Here is a 22,040-nt window from a genome sequence, read left to right on the forward strand (position 1 = left end):
GTCCTCCTTCGACCTGTAGGGCTCTGAAATGTGTGCTTGTGTCAGCAGCAAAATGACCCCGTCTCTGACTGCATCCTCCATTAGTACATCAAGCTTTTTTATTTTGTGTGTAAACTTGAGTTTTGCGTGGGGTCATAGAGGGGAGATGTTGCACTTTTTCTTTTTTTTTAGGTTTTTCTGTGTTCGGTCTGTAGCATGCCTATTTTCAATTTCTCATTGTGTGTCTTGCTGGTGTGTATAATTGTTTTTTTATGACTGATAGGTCAAAAATGTACAATCTTTGTACCCTGATTGTGTACTGCTCTCATGGAAATATAAAACAAGGCAATTTTTCACTGTTTCTAACGTTGGGGTTGAACCCCCCCCCCCCTGCTCTTTGGGATCGGGTTTCTAGTGCAGTGGTCACCCTTCAGTCTTCATTGGCATCTGGGGATACTGAAAATGAATTGTATCCCTCTTTATGGCCTAAAGTCACCCAGTTCATGGATAATAGATTCACACATTAGACGAGATGCTCCGGGCTGTTTACAAGCTGCTCAAGCACATCCACCCAATCAACTGCTGTTGCTCTGTCAGTGGGAGTTTTATTGGGTATCCATGGGACATTGTAGACACTTTTAAAGCTAAAATGTTGTACTGAGGGTGTACACTTTATTTAGAACTGTTCTAAAGCTTTGGGGGAATACTGCAAATGCACAATCGCCATTACCCCTTTGCCATGATACAGGTGTGATGTTGTTCCTGGTACCAGTCTAGTGGTTGCATTCTGAACCATCTGCACTCGAGACAAGGATTACTGGCTAAATCCAAAATAAAAAGCATTGGAATAATCCAAAATTAAGGCATTAGTGGCAATCTTCAGATGCGATATGTGCCATTAGCCATTAGTATTTATTGCTGCTTTTATTAATATGTATTGTCAGTTGTAGATCTCGTGCTGTATTTTATGCTTCGTAAACATGTTTTTTTTGCTTGTTTAATTTTAAAGCTAGATCAAAGATGACCAGTTCAGGATTTCTGGCATGGGCATGATGGTCAGGTGCCCTGGGTGATTAACTATACCCACAATGGAGTTGGAAGGATGAAAAAGTAAACTATTGTTTAACTATTGTTTGGGTTTTTTTGCCATCCAATACTTCACATCCTAATGAAAATTAGAACCTGGTGAAAACAATACCACAGTTAACTGGTGGTATTGTTTTCACCAGGTTCTAATTTTCATTTTAAACCATATTAAAATGAAAATTGAAAAGTTAAGACATTTAAATTTGTACCCCTCTGTACAGTGGACAATATTTAAATGTTAATTCAATTTATAAGATTTTAGTGCAATATAAACAATGTAATCAGTCGGCTGATTAATCGGGCCAATATCTGGCATTTTAAGATAATTGGCATCGGCCGATAGTCTCCTTTCACTTTTCAGACCACTTAACGACTTGGTAACGACTTGGTTCGTTAATGAACCAAGTCGGTGAACAGATTCCAGGATTTTCTTTTGACAGTTTTATATCGTAGGACTTAGGACACATGCAGTTGTCAGTTAGGTGGTTATACATTAGTTTCTAGACAACAGATATAAAATCTTTTGAGTCTTACAATGTTTAATGCATATAGTGTATATGCGACTTTCTTCAAATGATACATATCGTAAAATGACCAAGACAATTAACAAGACAGAACTAAATGCCCTCCTTCATCAGCAGTGGTCGTCATAAAGCATCGCAATACAAAATGTTGGGCTGGCCATTCAACTTGATGGTGGTTTTAGTGTCACGTTTTTCCTGAGGGTGGCATTATGAAATATCTTACACTCAACTGGAAAGTTTCGATTCATGGTAATGATAGAAAAAAGGTCAGGATCACAAAAAGTAGGATTCATTCTCTGGGGATCATAAATGTCGTGTGAATCGTGACAGTTATGTTATGGGCCGTATATATTCAAAAACTGCATTGGGTGTCTTCACAGACAGATATGACTCCAGGGGCATGTGATGGAAATTACATCTCATTGGATGGTAGGTGTTAAGTTGTAGACCATGACTTGGCTTCTGGCTGAGGATTTTAGTTGCAAGTCAATACCCATCCCTCTCCCTCCTCAATTCCTTTCATCTCTGCTGTCTCACAAAAGCATAAATGTCCAAATTATTATTATTTTAAAAAAGGACATCAGTGACCCTCTGATGCTACTCTAATGCGAAAAGTAAAATCTGGCCTTCAGGATCAAAGGCATGTGACATTGTTATGTCACAGGGAGGAGGTCAGGAAGGAAGGATGGGTCAATAACCGTGTTAAGTTTAAATGTTATATAGCCCAATATCACAAATCACACATTTGCGTCAGGAAGCTACAATGTGTACAGCATACAATGCCCTCTGTAGATCCAAAATGTGTGAATTTGACAGTTGTTTTTTTTTAGCCATACAACAATCTTTCCCTAACCCTAGCCTAGTGCCTAGAATGTTCATAGGAATTGTACTTTTGTTTTAATTGTATTTTCATTTTTGTACAGTGATGTGTATAAGTTTTGGAAGACAATGTCTTGCTGATAGGTAGGTGCGTCAGATCAGAAAACACTCATAAAAGACCCACACAAGCTCCATTGCTATGGGTCATTGCTACTAAGTGCAATGACCCACAGCAATGGAGTTTGGTGCAAATATACAGTATATGCCGATTTCCCTGCCTAACCTACTAAAGAGACTCAAACAAGTCTTATGAATATACCATTTAGTTTGCTGTCAAGCATCTAATTTTCTTCTGTGGCTGTGCACAGGCCTGCTGCGCTGAGCCTCGCTAAGGTTCAATAAAATGAGATATCATGTTCTATCTGTCAAAACCACCTTGCTCAGAATGATGGTTCCATCAGGTACATAATGTTCTCTAAAGAGGGAAACTCCTCCATTTTAGAGTAGCAATGCCAATTACAGCGACAGCTTTGGTCTGCCGGCCTGCCCGCTCCGCACAGAGCTGCCGTTCTGGAACACAGAGCATTAAAACCCCAACTGAACGCATTCAGATTATATGCCCTCAGCAAACCAATCTCACACCAACACACACACACAAATATGCATGCACACAGGTAGCTCTCAAGGGAAACATTGCAAACTGTGAGTGAGCAGTGGTCTGCAGAGGAGGTGGCTGCCTTGTAGAGTTTCCATTGCCAGAAACCATCAACACTGTTGAAAAGACAAAAAGTTAACTCCTTTTATTTCTCTAGCTGAATCTTACTTTTAGATCTGTGCAGAACGCATGATTATTCCGGTCCTTAGCTCTAAAGAAGCACAGATGAAAGTGTTGTAGGGATTGCCTGTTCTTCCCCAAATCCAGTGTATGTTGTAAGAGGGCATATTTACTATAGGGTCAATGTTGCTGTAGTGGCTTCTGTACTAAAGAGATTTCAGACTTAACTATCTGCCTATCTGCTCTGCTGTTTATCTCCCCACAACAGGCCTAACACTCAGCTTCCAGGCACGCAAGCTCATACTGGCAAATATAGCCTAAGTACACATAACCAAAGGGAGATACAATGACACACACAAGAAATACAGTGCCTGTGTGTTGCAGGCTGATAAGACGCAATTAATAACATCAGATTTGTCTTGTGTAAGAATAGCTGTTATTTACCCCCCCCCCCAATCTGCCTGAAAATCTGCCTTACTCACTTGTGACATTGAGAATTACTTTAGGACTAAGTTTTCAGTCATTCCGGATTTTAAGCACACTCTGTCTGTATTCAATAATCTCAACTCTAACTTACTGAGACTTTCTTTAACTTTTGCGTCATGCTGTGAAGGCCATCTGTCAGGAAGTTACCTGCAGTAACATCAGAAAATAAAATTACACTACATCACTTTAGCAGACAAAGTAAAGGCTAAATTATACCTCGGCCTAGGTGTTGGAGGTGGATTGTTGTAGCATACATGTATCGTGCATTTAATTATCTCATTTATTTTGTTATTGATAGCTTCAATTGCACTGAGTAGAAGCTTTGCCCTGGAAATGGCTTAGTTACCATATTCAAACTTCTGTAGACTTACTTACTCATTATAACCTGCTTGGAGTTGTCTTCACTATCAGCTAAATCAAATCATAAACCTCTCTCCCTCTGTTTCCCTGTAGCCCATATAGCCTTAGGTATAGCTTTTGAGGCAGTGCTTGTAGGACCATCAAGGCTGGATTACCTGTGTATACTGGGTCCCAGGTTCAATGTCAGTAGTTGTTGGTAATGTAACTAACATCAAAGTTGTCTGTGAATTTTCACCACTAAACTACAATGCCAACTAAGCCTGCATGTCCAGAGTGTCTGGTGTCCAAGGCTGGTTTGAATACAGTCCCAAAGCCAAGTTTTGCCCAGACATCCATTATATGTTTATCTGGCCATGCTCATAGCTACACAGCCTTGCACTTCTTCTGTACACAAAGTAACACCCTGACAGAGAAAGGTAAATCTGCTTAGGCCTATATAAAAACATATATAACTCATCAGCAATACATATACCTATAAATAAATTAAATAAATAAAAAATAGCCTTTTTAGCCCAGTCTACCTTGCAGATGGTCGAAGAGCTTGGGGGGTTGAACTGGGTCAGTTCTGTTAAAGAAAATATTAAACTCATTGGCTCAGTCCAGGTGCCCTTCCTGTTACCTGGCTATCAGTCTGCTTGCAGAGAAAACAATGTTCTGCTGGAGTTTTTATTCCAATGTAGCTGTCCTTGCCTTGCTTAATCCTCAAATTCACTGTTATACAAACTGTGAGTTTATCAGTGTCCTCACTCTGTTTCAAAGTAGCCCTGCAGAGCCGAGGTGAGGGAGGGCTATGGAGCCTCCTTAACATTGGCCTTGTGAAGAGGCATTTGGGTGCAGCATCTGCAGCCTTGCAATGACTATATGACATTGGTGTAGTCTAGTTTTTTGTAGTGAGTATACTGTGATTTTTCCCTCCCAGCCTCATACTCACTCCTCCCCAGAGCGACCCGTCCCAGAGCAAACTGTCCCATAAGCACCACTACACTCACTAATACACACAGTATGAATGTACAGTATATGTAATAGAGAACATTCTGAAGGACTGCTTAGGCTATGTGTTATCTACACTGCAAAGACTTTAACAGCCAATTAGAGTTACAGGTGGGCGTCACTTTGTGTTGTAAGTGTTGGAGACAGAGACAGGGCTCAGATTAGAGTTGTGACAAAACATTTAGTATACAAGACGTGACAATCTAGAGTATTGGGGTCACAAGAACAAGACTAGAAGATATTTTAATATTATTTAAAAGAAATATTCATTGATGAAAATATACGATTGGGGGTCTGGGGATCCTCCCCTAGAAGATTTTGATCAATGAACAGTTAATTTCCTGCATTCTGGAGACATTTCTCTGCGCCAATTTATGGTGGAAATGTCTTTATTTATATAAAGCGGAACACAAAAATCAGGTGGCACGTTACAATTCAGAATAGAAAATTATAATTGAATATAATGCAGTGATCAGTAAATGTTGTTTTTTTTAGCTTAAGTATTTTTTTTGGACAGTGCAGATCTGTTGTATTTTCTATATTTACAATGCATTTCATGTTTTCTTATTGTGCCAAAAAACTTTATCATAGCACTTACATTTCTTACTTCTTTTTGCAAGCTATTTTTCAGAACATTTTTAACAAATGCTTTAAAAAAGTGGTGGGGACATGTCCCCAGTGTAATGGCACCTATGCAGGTGGGGAGAATAGACAAATGTTCTAATGTTTAGTGTTAATAACTATCTAACTCAGCCAGTTAGGCGCTACATGAAGTCTTAGCTGTTATATGAATCTGGTTCCTGGAGCATAGATTTTATCAGCTGGCAATTTTCAATGCACATTTAAGAATGTTAGCTGCAACTATTATTAACAATAATGGAAAGCTGTTCTATCGCCAGAAACTCATTCATTACAGAATATTATTAACAGTGAGGACACAAAAAGTGGTCCACATCATCTCACAGTTTCTCTGTAATCAGATTACTGTTGTGTAAATTCCATTATTCCCTAATGATTTTTTGTGACATCTCTTTTATCACTAATATTGTCATGCATTATGTGCAATTGCCAGTGGAACTAACTTATTGCATCATATACTGAATCCTGGTCATTTGGTGCCCTGACTCTGTTTGTGTGTGTGTGTGTGTGTGTGTGGATGGAGGGTTTGGGGGGTAGGGAGGCTCTATATTTTTAATTCCACACAATTAAAAATGCAAACATTGGTAATTATGCAGATGTGCTGAAGTTGTAAAGCTGTGGCCTGTGAGTAAACTCCACTTGCCTGTGAGGCTCAGTGGATGTGTCTTCAAAGGCTTGGCTTCAAAAAGCTCCTATTTACAGCTTATTAGTAAATATGTATGGGGTGGGTATGGTTTGCTGGATGTTCAATTATTTGTATTTGTTTACATGCCTGCATGTATGCAGTACATATAATGGCAGAGACAGGCAGAGATAAGTGAGAAATGCAAATTAATTCTGTTTACCATTTGCTTCATGCAGTTCAGCACATCTCCTTCACATAGAGTTGATCAGGTGATTTAGTTTTCAAGTGACCCTCATGTGGATAGAAATCGAAACTAACCTTAGTTGGTGACATCTGCAGTGGTGCGTTCACTCTTGCTCTCTAATGTAAAATTTCTCCCGTGTCCAGATAACGTAATACTAGATAACATCTCTCTCTGTGTTTTTCTGCAAAATGCTAAAGTGGGTTGCCAGATATTCTTTGGAAGGTGCTAATATACCTGGCATGCCCACCCAAGTGAAGTAATCGTTCGAAAACACTATATTTGAATTTAGTGCACACATACCCACTTTAAAAGTATTCTCAGACACATATTTTGTGTCTTGTTCCCATGACCCTGCTGAAACCAGTAATGATCCTTCCGCGGGTTCACCTACGGAAACCTTGTATGCTCTTTATTTCCTCTAGATAGTGAAGTTTTGATTGCATCACTAACTGTCTGCCGTTAGAAAGGTCCAGAGCACATGTGGGAACTGCTTGTTGCCATTAATTGGAGGTGCACTGGGCAAATGTTCAACGTGCCCTGCCAAGATCTCTCCCTCTCTGCCTCCCCTGTCCTCCTCTCTGCTCACACTGGCTCTTTTAATTTGTTAGGAAGATCTAATTAAGAGCATACAGCGTCTCCAGAGAGGCAGTCGGGCATCTGCTTGATTAACGTGACAGATATAGATGGGGAAGGGCTGTCTTTGAGAAGTTATATTGCACAGCAAGGAGTGTTGTCTTTTGTTCCAAGCCTCTCAGGTCACCCTGTCTGCCTACTCTACACTGCTGAATTCTTGGCATCACTGAAAGTGCCATTGGCCAGAGGTAAATGTTGTGACACTGCTTGAATGCCAAAAGTCTGCTCAGTAGTTGGCTGAACTCTTGCTGTCAATGCTGACATTGGTTAACTGCTTCCAACACTAATTGTTTTCAAGCAGCTTTGGGGTCAAGAAAGCAGAGCTGTATTAAATAAAGGGGAGTGCTCTGACCACTGAATACTTTCTCTCAATCCAACAATCATAGAAAATTACTGAGAGTGGCCAAATGTGGTAACATGCTCTTTTAACGTTATTTAAACACTTAAGTTTATATAAATGATTCCACATGTAAAGTGACGCTCCATCTGAGATTTCTCTGCAGGACATTATCACCATTGGAGTGCATCATCACTGATACATTTCAAGGCTGTAGTCTCTTATACTGAAAAGACAAAATCGTAAGATACAAAACTCAAATCAGATCTCCATTCCCAGAAAAAGGATGCAGCAAATACAGTCAGTCTCATATTAATATTTTCTGAATTGGTGCCTTTTATCGGCAGTACAGCTTTGTTCGTTAGTTAAGGTTAAGGTTTAGTTAAACCTGCATAAACTGATTTTTGTGTCTTTTGTTGGCCACATGGGGGGTGTTAAAAGTGACTACTTTTATGAATACCTATGTCCTGTACATTTCCCGACCCCTACCCCTTCTCACCCCCCTCCTGTCACGATCAGACTTGATCATGTTTCCCTCTGCTCACAGAGCTGAGGCTGCTGCATTACAGCCAGAACACCCTGTCACAGCAGAACAATTCTATCTAAAAGTCTATCAGCCATTACACTGAGCAGGGATGCACCCAGGCTGCAGTTTTTATTGTCCATAACGGTGTATTAAACATTAACTCAACTTAAAGAGGGAATAAGTGAGGTCTTTACCCTCCCACAGCACAGAAGGACCATAATCCACCTGTGAGGGGTTGATTGGGCTGTTGATCAATACCAGTGGCTGTGTGATTACTTGGCTGGCTGTATTCACCGTCTAGCCTCTTTTAAGGAACAAAACCCCCACCCCACCCACTGTAGTTAACAAGATTCTGCCAAGTATAGCTCACTCCTCCCTACTGTGAAACTGTGACTTTATTTTGGTCAATTACAGTCCACCATAGCTTCAAAGGATGGAAGACTTGGAACAGGAACTTTGTCCAGACAGAGACAAGATATGTTATAGCACCTACAGATGAGAAACATGCTGAGGTTAAATATTGCCATTTTCTAATAAGGCTGTCTTTATAGATTATAATTAAAGGCTTTATATGGGATTAATGAATCATCATTCTCTTTATAAAAACAACATTCATAAGAATCATGATGACCAGAGCAAATCCCTTGATATCAGGGGCGATGAATGTGTACAGTATAATCCAAACTGCTCTCAGTTACATTACTCAGTAAGTTCACAACATAGAGTGCTCACTGGCCTCTCAAAGTAGGAAAATATCACCGTTGTCGAGCTAGTGCAGAATGGCAAAGCACAATATACCACACCATACAACTGTAGTCCGAAGCAGATTGTGTTTCTTTGTAAAATGATTTTATGTGGGTTGGAGCATCAATTCCAGTGATGAGGAAAACACTTCACTACCACATGTTGATCCACACAAAAATCCTCAATGTAGCAGAAGAACATTTGTGCAATCAAAGTACACATAAATTGTGTTGCATAATTTTGCTGGTTTCCTTTAGTTTGTCTTAATTAAGTGATCAGTAAAACAATAATGCTGAGATAAAGGTGAGAAGTTGTCTCTCAATCTATCTGTTTCCTCACTTTCAAGTTCAGAATGCAAGCAGATTTAATGTCTATGATTGATAGCAGTACAGCTTGGGGTATCAATAAAACTACATTATAGCGTTTTAATATTATGAAAAGGATGTATTGTCTCACAATCTGGTTTATTATAAGAAAATCACTTTGGCTAGTTGAAATTCAAAGTGGCAAACTTTATAATTCAGAAGCTACTTTGTCTCATCTAAAAAGTGAACTGTAAACCTTTTGCGCAGCTTAACATGATGCACAGTGAATGCAACCTCTTGGCCTGAAATCATACATGCAATACATTCAGTCATAGTAATGGATTCTAGAAATAACTAATAATGGCTTTTGTTTAAAGGGGGAATCCAACAACTTTACGTGTCTGTTTACAGGTGTTTGAGTACTACTGCATATGTGAAAAACATTGTATAAAGCCTTTTGTGGCTCCACAGGGAACTGTGTGAAGTCTTAAAATGTTTTAAGCTGCAGTGTGGTTGTGGAGTTGAGAAGAGAGCTTACCAGACCTCTACAGCCCACTCCTCATCTCTGCTGCAGGCTACAGATGTATCTGGTTCTGCTCTAATAACTAAGGGATGGTTCAGGACTACCTGAGCCAGCCCTAACTATAAGCTTTATCAAAGAGGAAAGTCTTAAGCCTACTCTTAAATGTGGAGATGGTGTCTGCCTCCTGAACCCAAACTGGAACCTGGTTCCACAGGAGAGGAGCTTGATAGCTGAACGCTCTGGCTCCTAGTCTACTTTTGGAGACTCTAGGAACCACAAGTAACCCTGCATTCTGGGAGCGCAGTGCTCTGGTGGGGTAGTAAGGTACTATGAGCTCTTTAAGATAAGATGGTGCCTGACCATTAAGAGCTTTGTAGGTAAGAAGAATGATTTTAAATTCTATTCTGGATTTTACTGGAAGCCAATGCAGAGAAGCTAAGGACAGGAGAAATGTGATCTCTTTTCCTGGTTTCTGTCAGAACACGAGCTGCAGCATTCTGGATCAGCTGAAGAGGCTTAATGGACTTTTTCGAGCTGCCTGATGATAAAGAATCGCAGCCTAGAAGTAACAAATGCATGGACTAGTTTTTCAGCATAATTTTGAGACAAGATACGCCTCATTTTTGAAATTTTACGTAGGTGAAAAAAGGCGGTCCTTGAAATTTGCTTAATGTGAGACTTAAACGACATGTCCTGATCAAAGATAACTCCAAGATTCCTCACAGTGGTGCTGGAGGCCAAGGCGATGCCATCCAGGGAAACTATATCTTTAGAACAGCGCTACTTGGATTAGTAACTTTTAATAATATCACTGTTTTGGAACTCTACTAGTCACTGGGAAAAGTAATAATATTACAGTAACCCATTACTAATATATACTGTCAATATTAGTCAGATTGCTTTTACAGTGATGAAGCAAGCCTGATAGTGTTAAGGTTGTGTATTGTGTTCACTGCTGCAGAGGAAATATGAACGCCATCATACAACGTCTGCTACCATACTTCTTAAGTATAGCAGTTGAGACTGCTAGTTACCAGCACCGTACTTTACTTCACTACTCTCTCCAGCACTGCCGCAATGCTAAAAGGAAGTGTGGAGATCTGGTTATATGTTACCTGCTACGAGCCAGGCCAAATTAACCTAAGAAACCAGTACGCAACTATTCAGAGAAGCACTCTTGCTTTCTCCCTTTGTGCATTTGTGGGGTGGTGATCTTGGAAGAATGGTCAAATAATTCCCAGTGGGTACCAAAGCAATATTTATAAATTACTGTCTATACAAGTGGTATTTACAAATTGGTTGGTTTGGCAGCAGACATGTTTTGGCAGCAGTGGCATCAGAGGAATGTTAAGGGGCCCTTAAATTTATTTTACCAGGATATGTCTGTTTGTTTTCCCTAAAGTCACACCAGTTGGACATTTGAGTGCCCCTGTAGGGATGGGTATCACTACTCAACAGCTTTATGGTATCAACAGAAACAGCCCAGTAGCGTGTAGAATCGAAAGGTCTCCTGTCAAACCAATCCATACTTTTTGTAACCAGATCGCGGCATAAAATTACTATTTGTATGGTTTTGCTTTTAGCCAAACACGCAAGCAACACACCGAAAGAAAGAAAAGAGCACGCCTTTTTTTCCTTATGTGCCTGTTTGGCACGCCATTGGCGGTAAATGTTGTCGGTCAGTGTCTAGTCAATGTCTTTGCTACACAAAGGGTTAACAGTCACCGCAAAGTAGTGAGAGAATATCATCACACACACCTGACCGTGACATTGACACCTGTTGCTCTGTGTCCTGCTGCCTCTCTCCCTCTCGCTCAGAGATACTTCGTTCTGTTTGACTGTCTCTCTGCTCCAGAATGCTTAATTCCCTCTAAAGCGGATGTGATCTGCACTTTATCAGCGGTGCTGAAGTGAACATTTGTGTGGAATTGTCGTGATATTTCTGTCTGATCACAAGTGTTTTCAGTTTCGGTTTTCTTCCTCTGATGAAGAGCAGTGCGCTCCTCTCATCCAGTAGGCTACAAGTCAAATTATTTATTAACGGCCCATAAAGCACATCTCTTACAGCACCCACTCCCTCCCCCTCTGCTGGAGCTGTTTCTTGTGGTATGGGCCAAAAATAATAATAATTCGCCAAATGCGCGAAAATAACCGATATATGGATATAAGATAAAGGAGAAAAAAATAAGCTACTGATTACTGCCTTACATTCTATTATATTTTTCTATATCTTTTTATATTCTGAGTTGTCACCTGCCACCTAAATTTTGTCTTTCCCTTTTTAAAAATAAATTAAAAAGAAATTAAATGTTTAATGCTCAAAATCTCCCCTATCAAATATTTCATCAATAAATAATTCTTAACTGAATTCAGATTAATTAAGCTAATTTATCACTGAGGTGAAAAGGTGCCATATGCACATTTGAAAAGACTTTAGGCTACTTCAGGCATGCCTGCATGTAGACTCAGCTGGGGTTAAATTAAATGAGGAAAGTTGATCTACTTGAGAAACGGATCTGACAGCCTTACTGTATTATATTACACTATATTGTTCTTATTTTGAATTGTCACCTGAGACATTTCCTCAATAATTGGTGCAAAGAAATTCACCAGAATGCAGATAAATTAAGTGTTTTAAAGCCCAAATTTTTCAGGGGGAGGACCCCCAGACCCCCTCAATTTAATATCAGTGTTAATTATTATCAATAGTAATTATAAAATTCATAATAAATGTAGGATATATATATAATTTACTCTTGCTTTATAGACGTACTTTGGGTAGGCGGGGTTAAAACATGAAAGATATCTGTGCTGGGCTAAACCCCCAATGTTTAAAGAGCCTGGAAACGCCCCTGTGGATTTTAACCTTCAGCTGCGGTCTCAGGCATGTTCCTCACTGTTGCAGGTTTATCCCTACAAGTTTGGCGTTCCGTTGGTTTCATCTTCTGGTATCATTAGACTCTTCTCTGTACATTTTTATTTGCTATTCACATCACTTGTAACTGATCTATCACTGCATTCTATCTTATCAATTAAATGCTTTAGTAGAGCAGCAGCGATCAGCTGATTTCACTCACGGAGCCTGCAGCTTCAGGTGTAGGTGGTTTGATTGTCTGGTTGCTTTGTTTGTGAGTCTTTAGTGTTGTTAAGTGACTTGTTTAAACAGATTCTTTTTTAGGTCATTTTTGGAGGAGGTTTGCAACTCACCACTAAAGGAAAAAGCACTGCTAGAGATCTTTCAAATCAGTTTATTGCTTGAAAGTTAACAAAATAATTTTCTGTTGTTTACTTTCAACACATGTATCAAAAAATACCTTAAATTCGTTCCCCACAACTTATTTGGTCAATAAACTATTTCACTCCTCCTCTCTCATTCAAATATGAAAATATTCGCTAGCTGTAGTCTTTCCCCGTATAATACTACCCGTGAGGATGAACTAATTAGGATGAGGAGCGATCTGATACAATTTCCCAATACTTTTATGTAACAGTTATTTGAAACAGAAAAAAAATAAAATAAAATAGATAACCTTAACATAAAAAAATAAATAATTATAAGCTACCAATCAACTATGGCTTCAACAGGTGGCAGTTTATGCAAGGTATGGATGAAGTACTCTATTGGCATCAGTATCACTTTAAGGGTACTGGTAGCATTTTAAACGATAACCAACCCTACCCCTCTGGTACCCTAACAGTAACTCTACACAGGTGCTCTAATGCTGCAGAAGCCATGACAAATAACTGGTCTAGTTTGCTTATGGTGTGGAGTGAAGAGGATGTTTTTTGACATTGGGAGTCAGCCAACCTGGTTGTCATGTCTCCCTTGTTCCCTGGAATTAAATTTTTGATCTGTCACATCAGGATTTCCTTCCCTCCCCACAGCCCCTTCTAAGCTCTTTATTAGAGGCTGTCCCAGTGTGGCACAGTGAGCTTGTCACACTGCATGTTGAAATGTGAGAAAAAGTTGTGTTATTGTCCTTTTAAAGAGAGGAATGTTTAAAATTCTCTACAAGGAAAAAGAACATCAATATTAATATCGTCAAATGGCACACTGAAAATAAAAATCTGGAGTGAAGGAGCTTAAATGAAAATGGTCAAAACAGAAAAGCTCAGTATGAAAATAGAAAGGTCCTGTCTATAATGAAAAGGAGATTTTGAAGTTTGACATCATGTTTTACACAATTTAACCCCTCCTGGTCTGTAATTTTTTTAGAGTTTGCTGGCAACTGTGGGTTTGTTATACCTACTTTTCCAGTCAGTCTCCTGCTCTGGGAGGTACCTATGTGTCCAACAACTTTTAGCCCCACCCACCACATTTAAGGCCCAAACCCAGGTATACTGAGGCAACACAAGACTTGTACTTCCTGGCACTAGTGTCTCACAGTTAACCTGTTTCTTTATACCCTCCCCTTATGTGGAGAGCCTTCCACTCTTGTCAAACGCTGATACAGGAGAACACAAGTGATTTGGACCCAAATGCAGGACCCTCAGGGGGAGCAGGTACAGTTTATGGTGTTTAGTAATTAGGTGGGGCAAACGTCCACTGATGGTGAGGTAGGCAAAAGGCAACATTCCAAAATCCATAATCCAAAAGAAATGCAAAATTCCAGGCATGTGTGACAGGCTGGTGCGATTGACAATGAACAAACAAATGAGAAGGGGAAAATATAGAGAAGTGATTAACAAAACACAGGGGGAAACAATCAGAGTGGAGCAAATAAACAAGCAGGAAAACACAAACGCAGGAAGTGAAGTAAATAGAAATAAGAGGAGAGAGGTAAGTAAGTAAAACGGAAAACAGAAAAAAAAATTATAAATTACACTAGGACAGAATAACACAGAAGAAAACACAGACAGGAAGAGACGTAAACACAAGGAAGGGTTTAACAAAAATAAAACAGGAAATAATGCTAAACCCAAAACCATCAACTGCACATTAAAGTCCTACTGGGGCCACAGGGTGTGTGAGGTGGAACAATAGATAAAAATAATGCAGGTTCAATATACTGTAGAGACATTGTGTAATGTACTCTATATGTGAATCTTTTACAGATGTAAATTCCACATGTTAGGGTGTTTATAATTAATACATCTAGCATTAATCTGTACCCTTAACTATTGGGTGTGATATTTACAAATAAGTCATGTATAATGAATGAATGAGAGGGTTGGAGCGGTGTGTACAGCTCTTGCTGTTGCTGTGTCTGTCCTCAGTCACACAGACAGAGGTGTGTAATGGGATTTTCAACTTATGATTTAATATATTTCATCCATAATTTGACAGAGTTGACAGTTGACCACACTAAACGTGTCAGATTATGTGAGCATGGTAGGGGCATTTCTCGTTCAGAATGCAGAATTGCACTTGGGGTGCAATTGCATCGCTCTCGTTCACACAGATCTTTGACAAAAGATTCCATAGAAGGATTAATCATGCAGAGGCCAAGCTATATTTACATAAGTGCTGAAATTTATTATGTTTGAATTTTATGAGGGGTAGCTCATAAGCTCAACTTTGTGGGTTGCGCAGGGAAATGTCCCTACAGGGTCTAGCCTGAAGAACACATCTGATGGTTGACTGAAGTCTTTAATGTCATTTTCCACTATCCAGCTGTCAGAGTCAATGTTTGTTTGTCTCTGTCACAGAGGACCAGATCCCTCATGGTTTCCCCACCATAGACATGGGGCCCCAGCTGAAGGTTGTGGAGAGAACGCGTACAGCTACCATGCTATGTGCAGCCAGCGGCAACCCTGACCCAGAGATTTACTGGTTCAAAGACTTCCTACCTGTGGACATCAGCAGCAGCAACGGACGCATAAAACAGCTGCGTTCAGGTAAAGTGCTCATCTCAACATGTTGACACACAGAATTCTTTTCAGCAAATGTCCGGTTAGCTGCATATTTAGGTGTTGGTGAATGAGGCAACTGGCCTTTAAAAAGCTTGTGAAACTCAAATATGGCACAGGTGGAATTGGGGTGAGATTTGGAGGAAGCCACACATCACGACAATTATAGCATGTATAATGTATAACAATATCTGCATGTTTTGGAAGACAGAACTTGCAAGCTTCACAAATAAGTCATCTATATTTATAGTTATTTCTGCAGGGCTGGGTACCAAACCTCAGTACTTTTTTAACTGAAATGTGTCCATAGATTCCAGTTTCAAACTGTAAAATACCAAATTGTATTTGATAATGCAATGGTATTGTATGCAACAGTTACATTTGAAGAAGTTGGCTTCTTTTGTTAAATGAAAAAATTTAAAATTCTTTTGCTAGAGCTGCAACTTACAATTATTGTTATTGTTTATAAACCTGTCTGGGTTTCATTTTAAAAATAACAAACATTATCAGTTTGCAATTTATCAATTATATATGCTCACATTTCAGAAGCTGGAAATAGTTAATTGTCCCCTTGATTAATTACTACCTCAAAATTATTGTCAATACAATACATACAATATATTTGTTGCTTTAATTAATCAACTGTTTGTATTACTTAAAGTAAGGTATCAAGAAAGAGTTTCAATACAGAAACCCAGGGTTTGTATCAGCATTAGTATTAAAACATTTCAAACTGTCCCCGACCCTAGGAATCACACGGTTAATGTTAAAACATTTTTTATCCTACCTGAGGATATGATTTCAAGCATGATTTATTAAATGTAATTAATCAAACATTTTTTGTCAAGTAGTCAAGTAAATTTTATTTATATAGCCCAATATCACAAATTTGCCTGAGGAGGATTTACAACCTGTAAATACACCCTCTGTGCCCAGACCCTCGAATCAGATCAGGAAAAACTGCCCAAATAACTATCAAGGAGGGAGACCTCTCCCACGACGGACAGATATGCAATAGATATGTGTGTACGGAATATTCTTAACATAAGGAAATGACAAATTATAAATAGATTGTAACATAAATGAAGAAGATGGATCCTGGAGGACATCGAGCAAGAGGAGAAAAGAGGAGAGGCTAAATCTCCTGGAGGACGAGGATCCAGATCCAAAACATCTGGAGAGAGACACTGACAGCAGGAGAAAGAGAGGATGGCTGATGGTCCAGTAGAGAGAAGCTTGAGTGAAAAGAGAGGACACAGAGGAGAAACTAAAGAGAAAGAATGAGAGAGGCACACTGCTATGCTTGTGGGACACAAACAGAGGGTTAAACAGATGCAGTGGTTTCCAGAAGGTTTCCAGTATTCTCGTCGGAAGGACAAACATGGACTATACTAGGCTTAATAGATTAATTGAGACAGAGACCGACCCACCGGAACTGTAACAGCTACAAGGCATCAAAAATAAGCAGCTAAGTGAAAGTTAATGTGAAAAGATTAGTTTTAAGTTTGGATTTAAAGACCCCAACAGAGTTGGACTGTCTGATAATGTTAATGTCGTTATACAACCCTGCTATGCAAAGCTAAGATTGGTGTGATATGATCAAAATAGGATTCGTTAATGTATGAGCGTGACCACAAAACATGAAATAATCAGTTGAATGATCATGTTTTTCTACTATACATGAGGCCATACACTCAGGTTGAGGGGTATCAATGCACAAAAAATAAATGACACCACTTAATATAACAATTTGATGAATTCTGAAAGTTTAAGATCTGAAAATTAATTCTCAAATAGTACAACTGTCAATATTGTTGATAGAAACACTATATGTTTTGAGTAGGACATCATGGATTTCAGTAATTACCTTAGCAGCACCTGTGTGGGACAATTGGCGTACCAACACACTGCAGACAGTGATGAATGTTAAAGCAGAGGCAGCTGTTTGAAGCAGCTCTGTGAGGAGATGGCCAGCAGCTCACAGCAAAGCTGGATGGCTGCTGGCTGAATAACCGAGCTTCATACAACTGGCCAGCTGCCCTTTCTCTCACTTTCTGTGAGAAAATTGAAATGTTTGTTTCTTGCCAAAAGTTGCAAGCACCTACACAATGTTGAAACGGCTGCTCAGGGCCAAACTGTTTTGCCAGCTCTTGAAGCAAGAGTAAGAAACAGTCTTTCCATCACTGAGGGCCTGGGGCCCCTCCTGTGGCTGCACTCATCTCAACACAGGCAGAGAGGAAAGGCTGAGAGACAGGCTCTAGGATCTCATTGGCTTTGAAGTCCACTCTGAGGATTTTCCCAAGTCACAGTCACGGCCTTAGGTAAGGACAAACATGTCATGTATTATTAACCGAACAGCATGGCAATTTGTTTCAATTTGGTTCATAGGGCCCTATCGTCACATGCAGTACCACAGAACCAAGCACAGATGGCTGACTTCCTTAAGAAATCTGAGTTATCCTGTGCCACATAAGGCCTGTGAAATATATAGCTGTGTGTAAAATCAGCACTCCACAATTTTACAATCTATTTGTTTCAATAGAATTCATTATTAGTGAGTGATTGACTGATTAGATTTGTTCATTATTAGTTAGTCCTATTAAATGACTTTGAACCATTAAGAAACATTAATAGCTTCATTTTAACTTCAGAGACGTTTGCCCTCTTTTGGAAAAGGAAAGAAAATCATCTGTCTTCTGGTTACTCTGTTGCTCTGCCAGTAATTATGAAAAAAGCTTGTACATCGAAAAATGATGTGAACCAGACCAGTGATCGACTCTCTAGATCCTCGACCAGCAAGCACTGTGACTGCTTGCCCTGGGATCTGATAACAATGCTGGAGAGAAAAACATCAAGATCCTGATTCAGCAGTGTATACCCTACTCAGAATACCGCCTGCCACTGGAGAGTATTAATTGAGAGTTCCACAGTGTCAGAGCCACCACTTCAAAGATACGGTCACCTTTTGTTGTCAGTCGAGCGTGAGAACCGACCAGTAAACCTGGTCAGAACATCTACTACTTAAGGGTGGAGCAGGTGAGAGAGGTGCCTGACCATGCACAGCTCTATATGTGAAAACAAGAACCTTAAAATGAATTCTGAACCTGACGGGAAGCCGATGTAAAGACGACAGGGTGGGTGTGATGTGAGTTGTTCTCATAGACAGCATAAAAGAAGTAGACATTGTCAATGTGACGTCATCCATTAGTTGATGGACTGCTGTTTTGAAGCCTCGAGTTTGGCCATTTGGCTGTACGTTTTTTTTAGCAACCAGCAGCCCGAACATGACCATATTTAGATGAGACAGTGGCGCTAGCAAGCTTTTTTAACTGTGATTTTAACCGGGATGATAATTTTGGCTAGCTAAAAACAGGCTTAAAACACAACATACTTACTGGTAAATGAACAGCTGAGTCCTAATAAGCTTTTTCAACAGCACTGGTTAAATTTTAAAGAGCACCAGATAGCGGTAGCGACTTCACACAAGGTGTGCCTTGCCCTAAAGCATACGCTGGTCTATTTTCCTCTAAATGGTACCATAATTTAAACTTTAAACTAGCGACTAAGACCATAAATACATTAGGAAAGTGTTTACTGAGGTCATAAATCAGCTGAGAGGTAGAGTCATTTTACCAGTGTTTGTAATGGAACCGGGCTTCTTTTTGAAATCAGAGGAGTCACCACCTGCTAGCTGTTACAAAGAATGCAGGTTTGAGTAACTTCCACAAGGCTTCAGTTTTCAGACCTCAAGGTTCCCTCTTGGCTGTCCTACTAGACCTGTTCTGAACTCAGTTAAATTTTCTTTGTAATAAAGGCAATGAACATGGAGTTTGGTGGGTTTTTAAGGGCGTGGACAGCCAAGTAACACTCCCCATGGCAAGGTTAGTGATGTATAAAATAATTGGAGGTCCCCTTTAACAGCCAATCAGATTTCCATGTGATGGGACTATGTGATTTTTCATTAGTTCTGGGCTGGATTCAATTGATCTCCCATGATGCATAATCAGTTTGATACAGCGACTTGTGTGCAAAGTTAATATGATGATCTGAATTGAAATATGAGGACTGCTAATACATCACTACATCCTTTTTTAAGGATACTACTACAGAAAAAATCTATTCAATCCAGATATTGTGAAAATATAATAAGTTCTATTATTTTTCACAATTGAACCCCAGGACCTGTCATGACACCCTGATTTCATGCTGAAGTTGCGTGGAATTCTTTCAGCTGTCAGACCTCTGTGGAGGGAAGTCATGGCAAGTCTTAGTATTGCCCAGCCCTCTGAAAGCTGCTGATGTCCCCTTCATCAGACCCCAAGGGCCACACAGCTTCCAGTGTCCCCTTTCTGCAATCTCTCACCACCTATCTGACACTTGTTTTTGTTCCTATCAATTCAAGAGCCACTTGGTTGATTATCCAGATCACTGGCATCTGCATAGTAACCATCCCTCTCTCCACCGTTTGCTGCATATGACCTGATATGCCAAAATGGTGCCAGTTACTAATGATCACTTACACAAGGGACATGCAAGATTAAAGAAGGAAACGATACTACTGTGTTACTAGAATGAATAGTATTCGGGCTGAACGATTTAATCATTTATCCCCATTTTAGATTTTTCCATCCTAAAATGAATAGGACATTTACTTCTGGAACCAGGGGACAAGAAATAGCCCATTCAACTTCACAACTGCATTTCAGACTCTCAAATCTTGACAGGCAGATGGAGATGTCACAATCTTCTGCTAAACATTCAAGCATACAATATCCTTATTTAAACTTTGAATCAGGGCATCTGGGATTCTACTATATGGCTCAAGCAGTCTGCTAAAGTGCAGAGCTGTCGGCTCTATTATTATTATTATTAGAGGTTGTCAGTGGATATATAATATTGTTAGGCATGTCTTACTTTAGAGTTGTTATAAAACAATATGCACATAACACACTTGTAGTTTGTCATTATTACCATAAGTGGCTAAGGATGAACAAAGCTGTTATGAGTAAATATATTTGGAAAATCTTATATATTTGAATATTATTGCTTAATGTAAAGCTTAATTGGTCAAATTTTCAAGCCAGTTTTTAGTGTTTTTAGTGGCCCAGGATAACTCTTAGACTTGACTGACTGGTTTGAACCAACAACAATCATAACTTGTTTAAAACTGTGTTGTATTTTTAACTTATTGAAATACTGGTGATTAAAGTTGAAATTGCAATATTTCTAGTTAATACATATACATACATACATACATACATTTTCTTAAATCATTCTGCCATAACTAGTGCACAGGGAAAATGCTTGCAAAAGATTAGATGACCCAAATGATACAACAACTGTTACCAAAATACATCTACAGTATGCTAATTTTGGCACTTGATAGAACAATTCTCCACCAGTGAGGCTGCAGCACAACAGTGTATTCCAGGACATGAATTGCAGGTTTCTTTGAATTGCATCAGAGGGAGAGTAGGCAGCTTGTGTTCTTATCTGCTTTGTTACAGCAGGATGCTAGCGGAAAAAAACGCATTTGGTTTAGAACCAATACAGACCCGCTGTTGATGAATGAGGGGTCAAGTGCTTGATGGCCAGGTGCTGTCAGGGGAAAACAGGTGTAGGAAAATGAGCTTTATGATCAAATCAGGATGCCAGTTCTGTAGAGAAAATAACTAGGTGTATAACAAAAATAAGCACCATGTGAAAGTGAATCACCAGATGCGCAAATGACAGACTGGCAGTTACTATGTATGAAAACATACATTATTGAAACAGTCTTGTGCTTATCAAGAGCTTATGGGAACAAATTTGTTCAGTAGAAAATGTTTTTTACCAAGAATACATTTTGCACAGTTTTTGTTCAAAATTTTAACTTACTAAACATTAAATAGTACTATATATGATTTATGGATAAGTTTTTCTTAAACAGGGTAAGAAGAGCAGTACCTCTAATATTTGCTATTTTTCCTCTATTTGCTCTCCTGCCATTCTTGTCTTTCTCTGTTTCACTTTTTCTCTCTATACTAATGGTTATCTCTAATCTTATTTGCATTCAAATTACCTCACCAGGTGGTACACCAATCAGAGGTAAGAATGCTGGTTACAGAAAATGTCTACTCATCCTCCTCTCCTCCTCACTGCTCCCTCTCCGCCATCACCTCTGCCACCTCAGTGTGTCCCCATTTCCAGCTCTCTGTCCTTTCCACTTGCTCGGAAACTTTCTCTGCCTTTACCACATAACCTTCCAGAACTCTGCATAGACGCAAACAAGAGCCAGCTAGTTGGAATGTTCTCAAATCAAATCACTGAAAATAGTTTACTTTGACAGGTTACCAACTGATCTTCCAGCTGATAAACAGGCAGCAAGGGGCTAATAAAGAGTGAGCACTAAAATAAATAGAATACCATTTAGAAAGAAATACCATTTACAGTTAAGTCCAACAATCAATCTACAAAATGCTTCCTCAATAAATCTTCTGTTGGAAAATGATTTCATTAGGAGACCACGGAACATCAATTATGTCTACTAGCTAGCAAAACTGAAGTACTCATTTTGGTGACAAAATGTGAAACCGATGTTGCCTAACCCTATCTC

At 39.4% G+C, this 22,040-nt stretch overlaps 1 protein-coding gene across 9 annotated transcripts in view; it reads left to right on the forward strand.

Annotated features, from left to right (window-relative positions):
* The window catches only part of ptprfa (protein tyrosine phosphatase receptor type Fa), a 292,974-nt gene that overhangs the window by 78,612 nt on the left and 192,322 nt on the right, over positions 1 to 22,040 (forward strand). For 5 of the 9 annotated variants that reach the window (XM_038716868.1, XM_038716869.1, XM_038716871.1 and 2 more), the window contains exons 5-6: positions 15,245 to 15,433; positions 21,515 to 21,532. In XM_038716868.1, the coding sequence (XP_038572796.1) occupies positions 15,245 to 15,433; positions 21,515 to 21,532 (207 nt within the window). The remainder of the gene's footprint in view (positions 1 to 15,244; positions 15,434 to 21,514; positions 21,533 to 22,040) is intronic. The other 4 variants (XM_038716875.1, XM_038716873.1, XM_038716876.1 and 1 more) reach the window with 1 other exon arrangement.

This window comes from Micropterus salmoides, unplaced genomic scaffold (genome assembly GCF_014851395.1).
Source record: "Micropterus salmoides isolate LMB-PRFRI ecotype aquatic unplaced genomic scaffold, ASM1485139v1 Ms_hic_scaffold_13, whole genome shotgun sequence".
In the NCBI taxonomy this organism is placed as follows: domain Eukaryota; kingdom Metazoa; phylum Chordata; class Actinopteri; order Centrarchiformes; family Centrarchidae; genus Micropterus; species Micropterus salmoides.